Below are 19,507 nucleotides of genomic sequence, written 5' to 3'. Positions count from 1 at the left end.
GAAGCTATGATGCTTCGATTAGGGCTCGAGGTTGACAGGCCTTCTCCATGCAAGGCAAAGATGGCAAACAACGCAAAAGTAAAGTGTGTGGGTGTGGTAAGTTCCGTGAAAATCAAAGCTTTCAACACTGAGGTAGAGGTAGATGTTTTTGTAATGCCTACTAAGGGGGAGGGCTATCCACTAATTTTGGGAAGGCCATGGTTGATGGCCATGAAGGCAAAACAGGACTGGGGTACTGGCCTTCTACGCATGACCGGTAAGAAAGGGGAGACAATCTACTACGACATGAGGATTGGCAAGCAGAAGCAAATGAATCTGGAAACATCGGCAGATGAAACCACTAGCGAATCTTCCAGTTCTGAGGAGGAGACCACATCCACCGACGAAAGTGACAGTTCCATTGATGTGATGGGTATCATTATGAAGGATCCACAAAGGGTAAGCACAACTGGTGATCCATCACCAAAAGGGCAACCCAATGAAGAGGAGAGCAAATCACCTGGCCTAGGAGGAAGTAGGTTGAAGGGTATGTTGTCTACGGAATTAACACTTGAGGAGAAAGATAGTTTTTTGCAAATGTTGATGGGATTTCCTAACCTGTTCATTGACAATTATGAAAGAATCACAGGCATTACAGTGGTGGAACATCATATTAAGCTGAAGGAAGGGGTAAAACCAGTTGTGCAAAAGCTACGACGACTGGGGGTCATACAAGAAAAGGCACTCTTGGCCGAGGTAAGGAAACTGCTGGAGGCGGGATTCATCTATCCTGTAGAAAACTAAGAATGGGTGTCACCCGTAGTGGTGATGCCTAAAAAGAATGGTAAGTGGAGGGTCTGTGTTGACTACAAACCACTAAATGCAGCTACAAAGAGAGACCACTTTCCTCTCCCTTTCTTGGATGAAATTCTGAATGAAGTAGCGGGTTTTGAATGCTATACTGTATGTGATGGTTATTCAGGATACTTTCAAATACGCATAGCCTTGGAAGATCAGCTAAAAACCACTTTTATCACACCATGGGGTTGTTTTGCATACAGGGTTATGCCATTTGGTCTCACAAATGCACCTGCCACATTCCAAAGATATGTCACATATGTTTTTCAACCGTTCTTTGGAACATCCATAAGAGTGTTCATTGATGATTTTTGTATATATAGCTCCCGTATTTCACATTTAGAAAAGGTAACTGAAGGTTTGACCAGGTTGCAGAGCCTAGGTGGGCAATTAAATGTGGATAAATGTCACATTGGGGAGAGTAAAGTCATTCTACTAGGCTATGAAATTTCAGCAAGAGGTATCAACGCCGACCCAAGTAAGGTGTCCGCACTCATAGCCCTACCTTCACCAACGACCGCACGTCAACTGGTCTCTTTTCTACAGAGGGTCAGGTACTTAAGTAGATTCATACATCTACTATCACAACTTGTTCTACCACTGCAACAACCCACTCAAAGATCAACTTTCACTTGGGACGAGGAAAGCAAACATCACTACAACAAGGTAAAGGAGGTCTTAGCCACTCTGCCAACTATCTCACCACCTAAGTGGGATGAAAAATTCTATGTCACCTCAAGTGTTGGTGATGACTCATTGGGGGCTGTGCTACTCCAAAAGGATACGACGACATCTTTCATGAGGCCAATCTACTTCTCTAGTCGAATGATGACAGCAGGAGAGAAAGGTTTCACCCATGTGGAACACTTAGTCCTAGCTCTTAGATTTGCAACTACAAAGTTTAAGTCATATTTGCTGCCTAAGCAATTTGTGATTCTAACCACGGATGAAATATTTCCCTATGTTGTACAACACATGGATGTGTCTGCTAGAATTACTAAATGGCTAGTTCGTCTGCAAGAGTTTGACTACACGGTACAGGTAGAAAGCACGACAAGGGCAAGTTTGGGGGGACTCATGACCTACCAAGTCTTTGAAGGGAAGGAGAAGCAATCTAAGGAAGGAGAAGTCCGATTACCTCCAGTACCACCGATGGTAGAAGGAGCATACTCTCTCTACTTTGATGGAGCCTACAAGCGAGCGTCCAACAAAGCAGCTGCAGGCATAGTGGTCTTTGATGACAAAGGGACAAAGGTATTTTCGTTGGGCCAATTGTTAGATTCACATTCTAACAATGAAGCTGAGTATGCAGCACTAACCAAGGGTCTACAATGGTGTGTCTCGCAAGGTGTACAATGCCTTAATGTATTTGGGGATGCTCTACTTCTGGTAAGGCAAGTAAATGGAGCATGGACATGCAAGAATCCTAGTTTAAGGACTCACTTAAGTGGTGTAAAAACCTTGTTGGGTAAGTTTGAAGAAGTTCAAATACACCATATCCCAAGGGCTCAAAACCAAGAAGCAGATGCCCTAGCAAGTGAAAGACTACAGGAAGTGGTGGTTGGAGCAATAAAGCTAAAGCTCCCTCTATTTCAAGGTAGTGATGCCTTGCCTGACATCATGCATTTTTTGGAAACAGGGGAATGCCCATCAGATTTAACAAAGGGACAAAAGCAATGGCTGACGCGGAAGGCCACAAGGTATCGACTCATCAATGACGGTTTGTATTGTAAGGGTAAGGACCAAATACTCAGGAAGGTCCCTCTCTCTCAGGAAATCACGGGAGTAATTGCTAGTTGTCACGACGGGGTTTGTGGTGGTCACTTTGCCCTAGACATAACATGTAGGAAAATCTTGCAGGCAGGCTTCATATGGCCTAGCCTCAACCGTGATGTACACCACTGGTGCAAAACGTGTAAGTTGTGTCAAAAGGCCGGCACTAGGTCACTTATGCCTGAACCACAGACACCTATTCTCTCATATGGCCCATTTGAAAAATGGGGTATCGATGCCATTGGGCCATTACCTAGGGCCAACTCATGAAAATTCTACATTATCATGGGGGTCGACTACATGACTAGATGGGCAGAGGCTACAGCCACCACTAGAATCACAGCGGTAGAGGTAGCTAAATTTATCTACGAGCACATATGCTGTAGGTTTAGCACACCTTTAGAGATCATCTCTGATAGAGGGCCAGGTTTCAGAGCAGACTTGGTAGGAGAATTAATGAAGAAACTGGGCATTACAAGGAAGCACTCTTCGCCATATTACCCTCAATGTAATGGCCTAGTTGAAAAGGTAAATGGAATGGTTTCTAAAATTATTACCAAGCAGGTAAACAATCATCTTGGAGACTGGGATAAGTATCTACTACCAGCTTTATGGGCCTACAGAACTTCATTTCGTACATCCTTGGGATTCACACCGTATCATCTAGTATTTGGTAAGGAAGCAATCTTGCCCATTGAAGTGCAACTACAAAGTCTCAGAGTAATGGCAAGCCAACTTCAACAACCCAACATGCATTTGAGAGATCACATCATCAACTTGGAAAGACTGTAGCTGGACAGAGAAAAAGCAATAAATTATTATGCAGCACAAGCAGAGCATAGACGGCTTAGCTTTAACGAGCATCTTCGGAAAAAAGAATTGAAGAAAGGAATGTTGGTGCTCCGCTACGACAATCGCTTCGACACGCGCAAGGATAAGAAACTCCTGCTCCGATGGGAAGGCCCTTTCATCATCAGGAAAAAGTATGCCAATGGAAGCTACCAGCTTATGGAGGCTGATGGAAAACTTCATAAAACCAGGGTAAATGGTTGGCGACTTAAACCTTATTTTCTTCGATTTGACCAGGCTCCACCAATTGACATTCCACATGAGGACACACCATCAGTCGCCACCTCCGACGATAATGATCAAACAGATGAGCTAGAGACATGAATGCCTCTAGCCAAAAGGGGAGGGCTAATGATGGGGGCTTTTCACAAGCCAAGCTCCCATACCCCTCTTCTCTCGTCCCCACCCCATGAAAACCCCCTCTTAGGAAGGGAGTGATAAAAGGCATTGGAAAAAGTAAGAAAAAAAAAAGTATGATTATGTAAATATATAAGAAAGGTAAAATAGGCCACCTCATGCCTGCGGGGTAGCCCATCCCCACCTTGCCTCCTTTTTCTTCATTGTTGCCCCGCCGTGTGTCCCTTTTCCTCTCCTCCACTCAAAAGGTCAACCCCCTCTCTCTTCCCCTTGTCCTTTCTCCTTTCTCTCTCCCCTCAAGCTACCCCACCTCTCACCAATAATGCATTCTAACTCACCAATAATGCACCCTAACTCACATGCAACTTACCCTATCTTCCAAAATAGTATACCCCACCCCCTCTTTCTCTCTTCTATCATATCCCATGACCCAAATACCCCCCTCTCTCTCTAAAGGGCGCCATGTCTCTTGTCTTGTAGCTAAATAACCTCCCCCACACTCATACACACTCAGTTTCACTGAAAAAGGTGCCCACAGACCCATCCCCACCCGGTGGTTACCTGATTTTTCTTGTGTTCACACACATCTGCACACAGATTCACCTCTGAATACACTCCCCTCTCTCCCCTCTTGTAATTACTTTATTCTCCATGTCACCTCTCACTTTTTTTCATCAACCCATCTCTCTCTCTTAGTCTCTCTCTCATGAGACTGCTGTTCTGACACATATACACACAGCCAGACAAGTGGGGCCTACAGTCACATGGCCTATGTAGATAATGATTTCTTCATTTCTAAATTCTAGAATTTCTCCCCCCTCCTCCCCTATATAAAGAGGGGTCACCATCACACTTAACACACACACCATCACCAAAGAGTACACTATGCACTGTGTGTGCCTAGTGCACACACACACACACCCACACCATCACCATCACCGCAATCACCATGCTCGTCTTAAGCATGACCTCTACACCCTTGGGCTATGGAAGATGAAGGGAAACTAAATGAAGGATGATGGCCGTAACCCTCGTGCGAGTCTTCGCCATCAACTCCCACCTATCCGCCATGTGCTCTACCACGCTCTCCCTTCTCATTCCCCTACCCTATGCTCCCCATTTCATCGCCTTATTCTCTAAATAAAGCTTGAGGTTTTGTGAGTATGTTTTCTTGCAATGTTTTGCCCATGTGAGGTGTGCGGAATCGCCACCTAGTCTTGTGTTTGGAGTGAGCTTGTGTATGTGTGAAGGGTGTGCGGATTCGCCATCCTTTTGTGGTGCCTAAGTACTAAGCCGCTATACCCCCTCCCTCACTCTCTCTCTCTCTCTCTCTCTCTCTCTCACTCACTTGATCTCATTCCCTTTCCTCTTCATCATTGCTCCCAAGCATCCATCTCTCTTGGATGAAAACTTTGTTATGGTGGTGTATTGTTTGTGTCCTAGCCGCTGAAGCTAGGTGGTGCCCTTTGTTTGCTTTACCATGACAGGCTCGAGGCGCGCCATTCGGTCCCCGGTGTTTTAGAGGCCGTCGGGGTTCGGGGTTCGCTTTGCTCCGGTCAACGCCTCACGGCTACGAATCTTTCCTCTACTGACAAAAGTAGAGGCCAAATCTTGGTACAATGCTTTGTCCCAAGATACCAAGGATGCATGGGGCTTACACGTGCTGCATTTGTAAAGAGGTTTGGTGGTGGCAACCTCAGAAAAGTTATGGCTGCTAATAAAAAGCAGGGAAGTCTACTAGAGTATGTGACTTACGAATCCAAGTTTGTGGATTTGTGGGAGTGATGGGTTGTCTCACTGGAGAAAGGTGAAGGAGCACCTAATTTCCTGAAGAAAGACTGTTTCATTGCTCGCATGTGGTCACCTCTTAAAGAGAAGGTGAAGGGGAGATTCCCTATGTATGAGTTGGTAGTGGAAGTCGCCCGTCTTAAAGACAAGAAGTTGCACATGCAAGCAAGAGTCAATGACTCAGAGAAATCAAGCTCAGTCCGACTAACCCCAGTAACTGCTACAGCCACTCAAAGGACCCAACCACAAGAGGCATTAGAAGAGTAGCAAGACCTGTTGAGTCGCAACACTACTGAGCTTGAGAATCTATCTGTGCATTTGGTGCAACAAGGGCATGCGCACAACCACAATCAAGAGCAAGGGAGAGGACAAAAAAGGCAAAACCAAGAATACAAATGCTATAATTGTGGGGAGGATGACCACGGCATGTATTACTGCCCACACCCAAGGAGGCAGAGTTCCAATAAAGGAGCCATACAAACCATATTTCACCACCAAGAGCAACACCACCACCACCAAGGGCACCACAAAAAGCACCCACCTGTGCAAATCCTACAACCACCTGCTAACCCACATCCACCGCCACCACAACCTCTCACTCCACCCTTACTCTCACCGCCAATCGGCAACCAGGAAGTGAGTTTCATCGGTCTTGAAGGTAAGGGCAAGATAAAAGTGGAGAAACTCATCAAAGAAGTGGCAAAAGGTAAGAACAAGATAGAAGAGGTAGACACCTTGGGAGCTAATCATTCTAGACATGAGAAAACTTTAGAAAAGGAAGAAAAGATGAAGGCTAAGGGAGAGTCAATTAAGAGGAAGTCTAAGCCACGACAAAAAACTGGCATTTTAGATTTCACAATTGGTGAGTCTATAGAATCTTATGATCTTGTGAGTGATGTTTCTATGCAGGGCATGAGCATCCCTAAGGGGGAAGGCTACCCAATTATCTTAGGAAGACCATGGTTCAAGACCATGAGAGAAAAGCAAGATTTGGACACAGAAGTTCTCAAGATACAAGGTACAAAAAGCAAGAACATTCTATACAACACGAAGACTTGTAAGCAACAAGGGATGGACCTAGAGACTAGTGCACTCTCTAGCAGTTCTACTACAACATCAAAGGAGGAGGAATCTACCACAAATAATAATAGTGACAACTCTCTTGAAATCATGGGTCTCGTTCTCGATGTTCACAACAAGGTGGATCCACTAGATATACAATTGCAAGAAGGAAGCAGGAAGTCTTTTGGCACTACACCAATCAAAGGAAGCAATTGCAGACCAAACTGGAATGGTTTTTACCAAGTAGTGGGATTGTGAAGTCCACCCTAAGGAGATTATTAATCAAATGGATGTAGTGGCAATTTATTGGAAATCTAGGTTTGACAACCTAGATATAGAGATTATGTTTGATCGTATTGTGTTAGATGTATTCAAGAAAAGCTTTAACGAGCCCTTAGCACAAGGGATAGGCATAAGGGTCACAGAAAATGGTTCCCAATGTGAGAAAGATGGCAGTATGGTCCTACATGCATATAGTCAAGATGAAGTGTTTTTCAACATGTGGATTGCAACCTATCTTTTGTATATGCTATGCACTTTGGTACAATATGTATCAAGCTTGTCTTTAAGCTACATGGTTGGTGGCTTATTACCAAAGTCAAGAAAGTCAATGGACCTTTTTGACAATACCCAAGAGGACAGTGACTCTTTTGCTTGCTTCACCTGTAGTGGTAAGCTAGGTCTTGAAGACAGTAGGAACTTGCCACATCAACAAGGAGGCCATAAATGGAGGACTTTTGGTACAATCTTGGGGATCATGATTCTAAGTTTTGTCTTGGAAGGAGCTAAAGTACTGAATTATCCTTTCACTTATGGTGGTTACAAATCCTATGTTTTTTGGCATGAAAGAAGAAATCTTATTGTTAGGACATTGCAGGTGATTATCCTATTCTTCAGTTGGGATCCTGGAGGATATTGACACAAAATTTTGGAATCCATAGGCTTCCCATTTACTCAAAGGCAGTTTGAGTTGTTGATCATTGATGCTCTAGCCAGGGAGCCTTATCAGGTTGTGTTTCTTTTTTTACAAACAGGTGAATGTCCCAGAGATCTTACTAATGGCCACAAGCAATGGCTAGTTCAAAAGGCAACTAGACTTCGACTCATTTGTTGCAGTCTAACTCAAGTATGGAATTAGAGGCATGAATGCCTCTAGCTTCAGGTGGAGGGCTTATGAGGGCTGCTTTTCAAATTTTACTTCACCTCTCTCTTCGTATGCACTTGGTGGCAAGGCTTCAAGGACCCTAAGAGGAGGAAGGACCTGATGCGTGAAAATCACAAAAAATCTATGTATTTATTTTGTACATAGCTATGGTTTTGACACATTTGGATCTCAAAAATAAGGAGAGGTAGGAACAAACCCTATGAAAAAGAAAATTTCATTGGATGCTAATTCTACCCGCAACGGTCACGACTTAACAGTCACTACACGTGAAGAGTAAAAGTCAATAGTGAAAGGAAGGAGAATCTTATGCATTATTGAGTTGGAGTCAACAAAATATTATCAAATTCAAGCATAATTCACTTGTGGAGACAAGGCCTGCACATGGAGTCAAGAGAGGACCACCTAGAAGACTTTTGGAAGGAAAACGGCGGATACATATTTTTGTGGGATTTGTTTCTATTTTTTTCATTCCGAATTAGAAAAAGTTTTCAACAAAAAAGTTGTAGGCGTTGAGCTGATCTTTTGACCCCCATTTTGTTGATAATTTTTAGAGCTATGGTTTGGGAGGTATGGCTGAAATGGTGGAGCCTATCTGTCCACATGGGAAGAAGTCCTGATTATCTAACTCCACACACACAATTTCTTATAGGTTTCTCTCCATTATTGTTGTATTTTCTCTTCTTTTATCAACATTCTCTCAAATATTGTAAGGAAGCTCTTGGACTCAAGCTATTTGGACTCAAGCTATGGAAGGTGGTGGAGACAAAGCTCGCCATGATGAAGGCGATTAGGAGGAAATCGGTCAATGAGCAGGGCACCCGGAGCTCTCTCATTGGGAAAATGCCTCTAACTAAGTTTACTTTGTGATAACTCCTCTTGCTCATAATCTCTTTTCTAATCACTCTCTTGGCCTAGAAAAGAAGGCCTCCTCTTTTCTAAATTGGGACGCACACACTACACACACACACACTACCCCATATGCACACTATCACATACCCACACACCTACACATACACACCCTTGTGCTATATGCTAGTAGCATGAACCCTAATCACATAATCACACCATCACCATCACCATGCACAAAATGAGCACCATATCTCCACACACATGTAATGAAGGATTGAAGGCACGATTTCAAGAAGAAGAATGACGGGGCTACACTCATGATATTCCTCGCCATCAACTCCCATCTCTCCATTATGCATCCTACGGTCTTAGTCCCCTTCGCATCTTCTTGCCCTATGCTACCTATTGTATTCTTCTTTTGCAAGCAATCAACACACTCCATGTTGGTACCATACCTTGTGTGGTTTGGGATATACTTCGTTGTGAGTATGGTTTATGCTTGTCTCTTTCCATTTTGCTGATGTTGAGGTGTGCGGATTCGCCACCATACACACACACTCTCTCTCCCTCTCATATTCCTATCATCTTGCTACTTGCATCTTAAGGTGTGCGGATTCGTCACCTCTGGTTACGAGAAGTGGGCATACTTGCATGTTTACCTTACCTCACTATCTTCCTTACTACATGCACGAGTAGCAAGCCCATTCTCACTCACTCACCATTCCTCTCATCTTGTTTTCCGGCCACCCCATCCCACACCTGGGTGTGGATCTTGAAATTGTTTTCCGTGGCATATTTGATTGTGTATATTTACGTGTCCTAGCCGCATATCTTGCTAGGTGGTGCCCCTATTGTATACCCCTCATGATGAGGCCATTGTGCATAGTCCTTGTGTAGAGGCCACCCGGTCTGTTTTGCACTTCCGCCTCTCAGTTGATTCTTCACAAAAACTCGTCGTTTTCTTGAAGGCTTTTGTTCACTTGTGAAGCTTCTTCCTTGAAGAGAAAAGAACTTTGGAAGAAAACTTCCCTTTCTCTAAAGAGTGAAAAGTAAGGTTGAAACTACTTCCTTGAAGTTTGTAGCTTTCCTTTCCTTCTAGCTTTCTTTGTCAACTCAAATATGCTATCTTTCTTGTTGTATACAACAAGGATCAATAGCTTGGATGGTAGGGAGTTGGCCTCTTACGCTCATGGGTTGGGTTCAACCCTCCTTCATGCAAGGGTTTAGAGGGCCTATGAGTGCATGCAACGGAGCCTCATTGCCGATCGTCGAGTTTGCCTTGGTTGCCTGCCTTGGTCGTGCGTTGTGGAGGGCATAGGTGGGGCAGATGTGGCTGATTGTCCTCCCATGCTATGCACAAAACTCCGTGCCTATCTTTCTTTTTGCTCCGTTGTAGAGGGCGTGCGTCTTCCCCACCTGTTGCCTATGGATCGTAAAGGAGGAGACGCGCGTCGCATACACATGCAACCCACTTTTCCTCTTTTTTGAAATAGTTGTGCTACCAGTGAAAGGACAAGAGCAATGCCGTGTGCGAGTCTCCACCCAACCATGCTATCTTATAGCCTCCCCCTGGCATACACACTGTCCGACCGTGCTGGCAGCCTTGCCCGTAGGACTCGTGTGCTTACAAAAATCTTTCTTGAAGTCCACAAAGCAACAATACAATCCTGTACCCTTCAGCCCGCTTTCCTCCATGAGTACTTGAAGAGTGACAAGGTGATCAATGGTGCTATGATGTTTTCAAACACCTGCTTCTCCATATGCATGCTTGCCATTCTTTTCGACCCATTTGCTCATCTTCATTTCCACACATCCAAAAAACTTTTCCATAAGAGAACCAACCATTATAGTCCCATAGTTGTCTACATTGTTTACATCTTCCGACTTATGCAAAGGTTTAATCCAATTTGTACTTCCATCATGAGGGATTCCATGCTGAAGTGCAATGTTAAACATATCACATAGCCAAAAATGTTTTTCCTCACTTGTCCATTTTAGCATTTTGAACTTGATACCTTGAAGATCTTCTACCTTGCGAGTGGTAGAGAGAGAGAGAGAGAGAGAGAGAGAGAGAGAGAGAGAGAGAGAGAGAGAGAAGACAAAGAAAGAGTTGGAGAGAGCTAGTACATGCGGCATGCTAAGGTGCCTAGGGGTGAGGAGGAGGTGAGAGGGTGTCTTGGGAAGTGGCAAGGAGATATTACCATGTGGCACTCCACCATCTAGAAACCCACCCACCGTAAACTTTTTATGTAGATTATATAGAGTGTATACATAAGAGATGCTTATTGAAAGGATTTTAATGAGCTAGGATGATGCACGTCACGTATTGAGGATAAATCCAAATGGAATTACTCTCAACAACATGATGATATATGTATGAAGATCCATGCGCAACTAATGGATTCACTAATAAGAATTTTTAGATGAAGGATTTAAGAGTTAGTTTGCTCAAAAATATGGTTGCCAACTAATTAACAAATGGTCCCAAACCCAAGCTATTCCCATGGTTGGTTTCCATGCTGGTTGCAAATCCTAGATGGTTGTCCTGCTCCACCCCTAGTAGATGGAGCAATTGGGAAAACACACTACAAACAAACGTTCACAAAACTCCTTTTCCTTTAAAAAAATGGTGGTTCCAAAATGACCTTCTCTCTCCTCTTTCTTGCTTTTAATTCATGTGAAAACACACTCAATTGTTCTCAATTGCCAACTTGTTGTTAACCAGCTCACCATGTAAACTGACCCTAAGCCTCTTGGCACAAGGTAGTTGCTGAGCAAGACTCTATTTTGCGTGACATCTTCCTCCTCCCTAGACCATGGGTATTATTGCCAGGTATGTCATGCACACCTCCACACTTCTTGAATAAGATATGCTTCACACATTGCATCCGTTTAGGCAAAGGGTATACGAACCCCTTGGAAGGGATTTATTTTTGTCAAAAACTCGAAGAGATCTATGCACTTTTTTGAAGATCTTGATGCACACTCTAGCTTGTAACAATGCCTCTTTTTGATGCATGTCTTGCTGTAGAAGTGTTGCCATGGCTCCCTCAAGTTGGTTGCAAACAATGAACGGGACTTTTGAAAGAAGGGTGGAGATAGTGTAAACCACAATGGGATGTACTTGCCCATTGACACTTTTCCTATTAAAGGCCATCATCAATACTCACCTTGTGATACATGATCGACATTGTTAAATTTTCCACAAGTATTTTCTTAAAATAGACCTATAAATATATTAGCAATAAAGCATTTGGTTTCGTAAAAATGAATGCTCTACCTACCTACAAAAATTTAGAGAAAATAGTGTGACAAATGTGTGTGTGTGTGTGTGTGTGTGTGTGTGAGAGAGAGAGAGAGAGAGAGAGAGAGAGAGAGAGAGAGAGAGAGAGAGAGAGAGAGAGAGAGAGAGAGAGAGAGAGAGAGAGAGATCTAAATGCATGAAATCATAGCACACCTTTGATATTGTGAGAGGCTCAAGATAGACTAACAAAAAAGCTTCATGTCATGCCCATGACAAGATATACCACGCGGTCTTAGTGATCCCAAAGAGGTGGGATTGACGGGCGATGTTTGTGGGGATCACAATGCTAATTAGCAGCTTAAAAAAAGTCAACAAGTTGATTCACCCCCCTTGCATGTGAGTTTCGAACTTAGGACCTCCCGCTTGGCCGCCTGTTGCTCTGATTCCTTGTCCCCCTAGCCATTCCACTTTTCTATAAAGCGAACTCAAAAAGGAAAGGCAAGGGAGAAAGTATTTATTCGAATGTGAAAAGTAAACTTGGACAACTTATGTATTTTGTAGCTTCACGAGACTTTATTTTTATTTTACTGATGTATTTTAATTGAAAATAAGCTTTTTGAGAACTCATGCATTTAATTGAAAATAAGTATTTTGTAGCTTCATGAGACTTGATTTTTATAATGCTTATGTATTTTAATTGAAAATAAGCTTTTTGAGAACTCATGCATTCATCATTGCCATACAGATATAGATGAATGTGCCGGTGCCTCTTTGAATGATTGCGTTCCTGGTAAAAGCACATGCCACAACACAGAAGGAGGTTACACGTGCAAGTGCAATTCGAAATTTCGAAGCGGATCTGGTTGCAATTTTTCACCTACGTTGAAGATGGTCATTGCTATTGTTTGTGGTATGTAATTTGAAAAAGACATTAAACTTCAACAATCAAGATTAGTTATTCCTATTAGCACGGTTTTCTTGCTATACGAGGTTTTGTCTATGTAATTACAAGAATGTGTCAAATGACATGGGTATGAAAACATGTCTGTGAGTGCGCGGTCGCATACGTGTGCAATGAAAAATATTTAGTCATGCTCTCTCTCTCTCTCTCTCTCTCTCATGTACGCATTTTACATACTTATGTATGTACACTAAAACATTCTCTTGCTGATCGTAGCCATCGTTTTCGTGGGCTTGGCGATATGTGGGGTGGCAGTCTTTGCAGTATGGTGGAACCGAAGGGTAAAGAGGAAATACTTTCTGCAGAATGGAGGCATGCAGCTTCAAGATGTCATAGCGAAGGCCGGGGGCAAGAGGCAGAGCAGGCTCTTTACAGCAGAGGAGCTAAAGGCGGCCACAGAGAACTATGCCGAGCATATGAAACTTGGGATTGGTGGCTTTGGCACCGTTTACAAGGGTATCTTAGAAGATGGACAGCTTGTCGCCATCAAGAAGGCGAACTTCGGCACAGGCAAAAGTGAGGACTCCTTGAATGAGCTCAAGATTTTGCTGCATATCAATCACAGGAACATTGTCCAACTTCTCGGGTGTTGCATGGAGACGGCTGTGCCTTTGCTTGTCTATGAGTATGTGTCTCATGGAACCGTGAGACAGAATTTGGATGCCAAAGCTGCAGGTGTTGTGGGTTGGGAGCAAAGACTTAAAGTGGCCAAGCAAACTGCAGAGGCACTTGCTTATCTTCATGCTGCTGCCTTCCCCCCCATCCTGCATCGTGATGTTAAGTCTTCCAACGTCTTACTCGATGACAATCTGGATGCTAAGGTAACAATTAAGGAAAGCGTCTCACTATGTGACAGACATCAATGCCAACAAACAGATTCATATACACATGCATTCATCATCGAAATATAAATACATACTCGCATACTTCGGTATACACATGCATACTTCTATTCCAAATAGATATACCTATTTTTATGAATTAACATAGTAAACAAATGTCTACTCATATAACAATATATAAGTACACAGAGGCCTCTAGTCTCTATGATCTCTCGGATGATTCGGGCTAAGGCCTGAGTGCCACATGAGATTATTCGAGTTGAGCTAGCTGCCCCCCCTCTCGTAGTTGAGGCCCTTACTAGATCAGTTTCCTTCATGCATAATTTATGGGACCTTCCAAGAGACAGATATGCTCGGCTAGCCCTTGAGTCATCCCGACAGCTAGCGCTACAAGGGGACATAGCATGTGTTGGTATGGGCAGATGACATCACGGTTTCAGTCACATGGCTTCAGCATGGATAGACTGCCTCCATTCTAGTACTCCTTGGATGCACCCTCCCTTTCTCTCACCCGGAGAGAGACCACTAGATTTATACGTCAGGATTTTATTCAACTAGATACCAAAAACACATGGATAGAGCCGGTACAAGAGTTGGGCACGAAGATGGCTTTCTATAGAGAGCATCTCTTCCAACTAACAGTGGATGGATATGTGCTCAGACCGGCCTATATTGACACTCATTTATCCTATGGGATACGATGTGCTTTTGGTCAGCTGCGCACATCATCGCATCAGCTAGAGATTGAGACTGACAGATTTAGGAGGGTTCCAACACAAGCGAGGATATGCCAGCTGTGTCATATAGAGCAAGAGACAGAGTTACATCATATTTGTCAGTGTCCGGTGTACTATGAGATACGAGGCCGCTTTCATTGTCTATTCAGAGAGGGTTTTGAACCGTTGGCCAGAGTCATGAGATATCAGGATCAGAGATGTCTCAGGTTGTTTTTGCTAGTGCTGCGTAGACACAGGGAGAGTCTCTTGAGGAGACCAAGTAGGTGGAGACATTCATAGAAGAAGATCACTGACTTCTTTAGAGCAGGGACTTAGCAGCCGGATGAGCATGCTTCACAGCAGACTTCAGAGCACACTTCTACTAGAGGTATATTAGTGGACAGAGTCATTGAGCTCGGGAGAGCTAGACGCCCACGTCTACGGGGACGACCACGACATTGATGGAGGCTTCACCAGAGAATCAAGGACTATTCTAGCACGAGATGGGAGACTCCCAATAGACTAGTTACAGAGTCGGACATTGACGAAGCCATTCAGCGACTGATGGAATACTTTCTCGGACAACGCCCGATGCTGGGCATCCTCGGGCATGGATGATGACGATGATGACTTTCAGTCTGACGATTTTAGTCTTTTAGTTTTAGTCTTTGACTTTACTTCATTTTATTTTTGTACTCAGACATTGGATTAGATCCACAATATCAGTTTGGTCTCATAGGTCATTTTGGCCTTTTGAAGACGTTTAATATAACATTTCATTTTATTTCATTTCATCTCTCTCTCTCTCTCTCTCTCTCTCTCTCTCTCTCTCTCTCTCTCTCTCTCTCCTTCCTTAGTCTACGCTTCTACATCGTCGACAGAAGGAGCTGCAGCAAGAGGAGAAGACCCGTGAAGGGAGAAGATTATCTCCCTCATCACCGACAAATCCCCTTTTTTGGCGTTTCAAAACGTTGCTACCCCTCAGTCCCTAGCACTTCCGTGTCATGAGCACCTTGGGCGGCGTTGCTGTCTTCCCCGTCGTATTGTTTTAGAACGCTGCCTGGTAGCCCCTTGGCAATGCACTGGCAACTCCAACGGCGTCCCCACTACCCAGGACGTTTTTAAAACGCTCTTGCCCCTGCCCTTGGCGACGCTGTTGCTCTTCCCCACGGTTGCCTTTTGAACCGCCAATGCCGGCAGCACCTAGGGACCCTTCGATTTCCAGCGTTTTAAAACGCTGCTCTTTGACGGCGCTCCTTGACATTGGCGACAGGCCCCATTCCTCTTTTTCAACAACAAACGGCCATCAATCAGCGTTTTGACATGCTATGAGCTTGCAGTGTTGGGTGGCATTTGTCTGTTGAGAGGATTAAAGTCGGCCACCTTGAAGATAAAGAGTGTGCAAGCCATAGTTTTTAAAGCCGTGTAAAAGCACCTTTTTGCGGAGGAGGGATATTTTGGGTGAATTCAAAGAATGGAGCCCACTTCGTGTGGAGCTCTCTGTGCAGAGGGTGTGGAGCGGCTTGGAAGAGGCGAATAGATCGTAACTCAAGAGAGGGACAACAGATTTTGCGGAGCCACTTAGGAGTAGCAAATGAGTGGCCCGGCTTGGGAATTGGTATGACTTGGAGATTTTGCGGCTTGGTTAGTGCGGCCATCTCTTGGAGTACGAGAAGGAAGCCAGATTTCCAGATCTTGCAACTTCAACATGGCCCCCCCTTGCTCGAGCACCAACGACAAATGGAACGGTAATAACTATGCTCATTAGAATTTAATCATGCGACTCTGGTTCTCACGTAAAGACTTATGGGATATTGACGACGACTCGAGGTCCTGTCCTACGAGGGATTCCAACAAAAGGTACACCCGCCTTCAAGATGACAAATATCTCAAATTGTGTGTCGATTGGGATGCTGCTAATGCGAAGGCAATGTCAGTCATTGCGGAATCTGTCACAAGGCGAGCACCAAGTGCCAATAGAAAAGAACAGACTTTTAGCACTTCAATAACAACTGAACTGAAAGAGAGAGACGACACGCGATCGGGAGTGACGGAATTCCACCCCAGAGAGTATTGGTCCCAAACCTTGGCGCCTCTTTCAGTATTTCTTCATATTACTTGAACTCAGTACAATGCCGCTACTCGCGCTCTGCACCTTCTGACTGAATTGTGTCAGAGAATGAGCCCTCTGCACATATTTAAAGGCCCCATGGCCCATGAAAAGCAATTTACATGAAAAGCCTTTAAACTCAACGACGACGCGCTGAAAACGCAGATGCTGAAATCTGCGTTTTCCGGGCTGAATCTGCAAACTATGCGGGATCTGACCGTGTGGCGAGGATCTGCTGCGGGAAGGTGAGATCTGCGAGGTTTGGGGGCTCTGCTGCGGTGTCTAGATGCTGAAAACTGAAAACGTTGGTGCTTACTGAGGTTCCGTCGCAATGAATCTGCAAAACGCGGAGGTTGATCTGCGAACCAAAAACGCTAGGGCTGGTTCTGTCCTGCTGGAGAAATCTGCTAACGCTAGGACTGATCTGCTGTGTTGTTGTGGAATCTGCTAATGCTAGGACTGATCTGCTGTCGTGGTGTGGCCGGGGCTAATCTACAATGCAAAGACGCTGGAGGCTGATCTTGATGCAAAAACACTGGGCCTTCTCATGGCTGAAAACGCTAGGTTTACTGCCGGTGGGGGATCTTGTTGAGAAGGTGCCTGTTGAACGCGAAGTTCCTGCTGCCTCTTCTGCCAGATTGTGCTAGCGCTAGTTTGCTTATGTACTTGCTTAGTGAATTTGCCCTGCCAGTTCCCAACAAAAGTCACTTAATAAATAAGTGAAAAATGGTTAAAATAGGGAAAATAGGTCTATGCACTGTAAAAATGCTACTAATGGATTTTGATGGAAATGTGATGGTCATGCTGTGTGCAACCAGAGGATATACATCTAATCTAAGTGTTTGGACATGCACGGTCTGCGAACAGACTCACAAAAGTGCCAGATCACTTCCTATTCTAGACTAACTGAACTGGATTGAACCCTTGTCATGAAGTAGCTTGTCCACATACACATACAGTTAGATGTGTCACGTGACATCTCTTCATGAGAGAGACTAATCACATCATGCATACTACCCGAATTAAACAAGATCACAATGTGTGTACTATTCACATGACTGTAACACTGCATGAGAAACTCATCTACATGATCATGAGAAACTTCGGACAATTAGTGTTCTCATTGAGTGCATTCACAGATGATGTGGATTTTGTGGGTTCTCTAGGTGCTTTCTTAGGACAGTCTCGTTTAATGTGACCTTTAGTGTGACACTCAAAACATCTTCCGTCCTTTTTGTATTCGGTGCATTCTTCAAAACTTAGCCTACCTCCTACGATTCCTTGAGCATATTTTTTATCAGGTGTCATGTCATAAGACAGGCACCACGTGCCAATAGAAAAGGACAGATTGAACAGACTTTTAGCACTTCATTAACAAACTGATTTGAAAAGAGAGAGACAACAAGCGACACGGAGTGGCGGAATTCCACCCCAGAGAGTATTGGCCCCAAACCTTGGCGCCCCTTTCGGTATTTCTTTATATTGTATCAACTCAGTACAAGCCGATACTTGAGACTTTGCACCTTCTCCAGAAAGCATGCCAGAGAATGAGCCCTAGCCTCATATTTAAAGGCCCTTGGCCTGAAAAGCAGTTAAAGTAAAAGCTTTGAAAACTCAAAAGCTTCTGGTCCAAAAAGCAATGTCAAAAGCTACCAGCGTAATTTACGAAAATCCGTACAGCCTGCCACATCATCAGCCAGCGCAAAACGTGGAAATCCGTATAGCCTGCCACGTCATCATCCCAACGCAATTTTTGAAAATCTGCCACGTCATCAGTTTTTGGCGTGTGTCCGGATCTTGCTTTATTTTCTTCCTTTATGTCACTTGGGGCCCCATCGAACGGGGTTCCCATAAGTTGGTAGGACTTCTTCTGTTACTTGTTCTTCTTAGGGTTTAGGCCCCTCGGCCGACATCTGCAAGTTGGCTCCATTCTTTAGGCTTTGACACGTCAACAATTTGTTACATGTCAACTTAGGGGTTTCCTGAGTTTTAGCCTTTTCTTTAGGTTTATGTGAGAGTTATGTGCTCTAGATGCAGAAGAAGAATTACCATCATGCTTACCAATGGTCTTACCATGCTTACCATTCGGTTGGTCTTGAGAAGTGAGAAGTCCTCGACTTGTTCTCCTTCGGCTTGCCTTTGTTGTGCTTCATTTCTTGTGCTAAGGCGATTCTGACGGCGTCATTATAGTCCTTGGGGCTGAAAACTTGCACATCGAACTTGATGTACTTGTCTAACCCAAAGAGGAAAGCCTCCTTGCGATCCTCATCGGACTTACGCAATTTAACACCAATTTGCAAAATACGGTTAGAAAAAGACATAACAGCGGATCCATTTTGCCTAAGACCACGCCAATCTTCTTTTAACCAATCAAGGTACTGTGGTGGCATGAAGCGAGCCTTGAGCTTGTCTTGGAAGTCGACCCAACTGAAGGAGAGGGGTACGCCTTCCTCGGCACGCTCAAGATGCTCAGTCAACTGTGACTCCTGCCAAGCTTGATACCAATTAATGGCGTCACCTGCTAGATACATGGCCGCAGTCAACACATGTTTTCTTGTTAGTCGCAAAGTTAGCATTAAATTGATGCAACCAAGAATGAATCATAGATGCATCCATCTTACCATCATACTTACTAAACGTCAACTTCTCTACCGGTGCTACGTGATGACTCGCCGACCTCCTTGAGTGGCTTAGTCTTTAAGGAGAGTACCTGTAGGATCAACTCTTGCATGCGTTGGTCTCTCTGCACCTCTCGCTCTAACTCCATAGCTGGTCGCTTTTCTTCGGCCGCTATGCGTTGAGTCTCGCGTGCTTGCTCATGTTCAAGCTCCATAGCTGCCCTTCTTTCTTTGGCTGCTAAGCGTTGAGTTTCGCGTGCTTGCTCACGCTCAAGCTCCATAGGTGCCCTTCTTTCTTCTCGATCGCAGTCCATGGTGGTGCGTTGCGTCTCTTGT

At 44.3% G+C, this 19,507-nt stretch overlaps 1 protein-coding gene across 3 annotated transcripts in view; it reads left to right on the top strand.

The window, feature by feature from the left end:
- Nucleotides 1-19,507, top strand: part of LOC147422261 (wall-associated receptor kinase-like 6) — an 84,818-nt gene that overhangs the window by 47,132 nt on the left and 18,179 nt on the right. For 2 of the 3 annotated variants that reach the window (XM_086503116.1, XM_086503117.1), the window contains 2 exons: nucleotides 12,670-12,834; nucleotides 13,102-13,706. In XM_086503116.1, the coding sequence (XP_086359242.1) occupies nucleotides 12,670-12,834; nucleotides 13,102-13,706 (770 nt within the window). Of the gene's footprint in view, nucleotides 1-11,447; nucleotides 11,514-12,669; nucleotides 12,835-13,101; nucleotides 13,707-19,507 lie in introns of all 3 variants that reach the window. The other variant, XM_086503115.1, reaches the window with a different exon arrangement.

This window comes from Adiantum capillus-veneris, chromosome 27 (assembly GCF_014529385.1).
Source record: "Adiantum capillus-veneris isolate H3 chromosome 27, ASM1452938v2, whole genome shotgun sequence".
Classification (NCBI taxonomy): domain Eukaryota; kingdom Viridiplantae; phylum Streptophyta; class Polypodiopsida; order Polypodiales; family Pteridaceae; genus Adiantum; species Adiantum capillus-veneris.
Note: the sequence above shows the minus strand (reverse complement) of the source record. Positions and strands in the feature narration are given on the sequence as shown.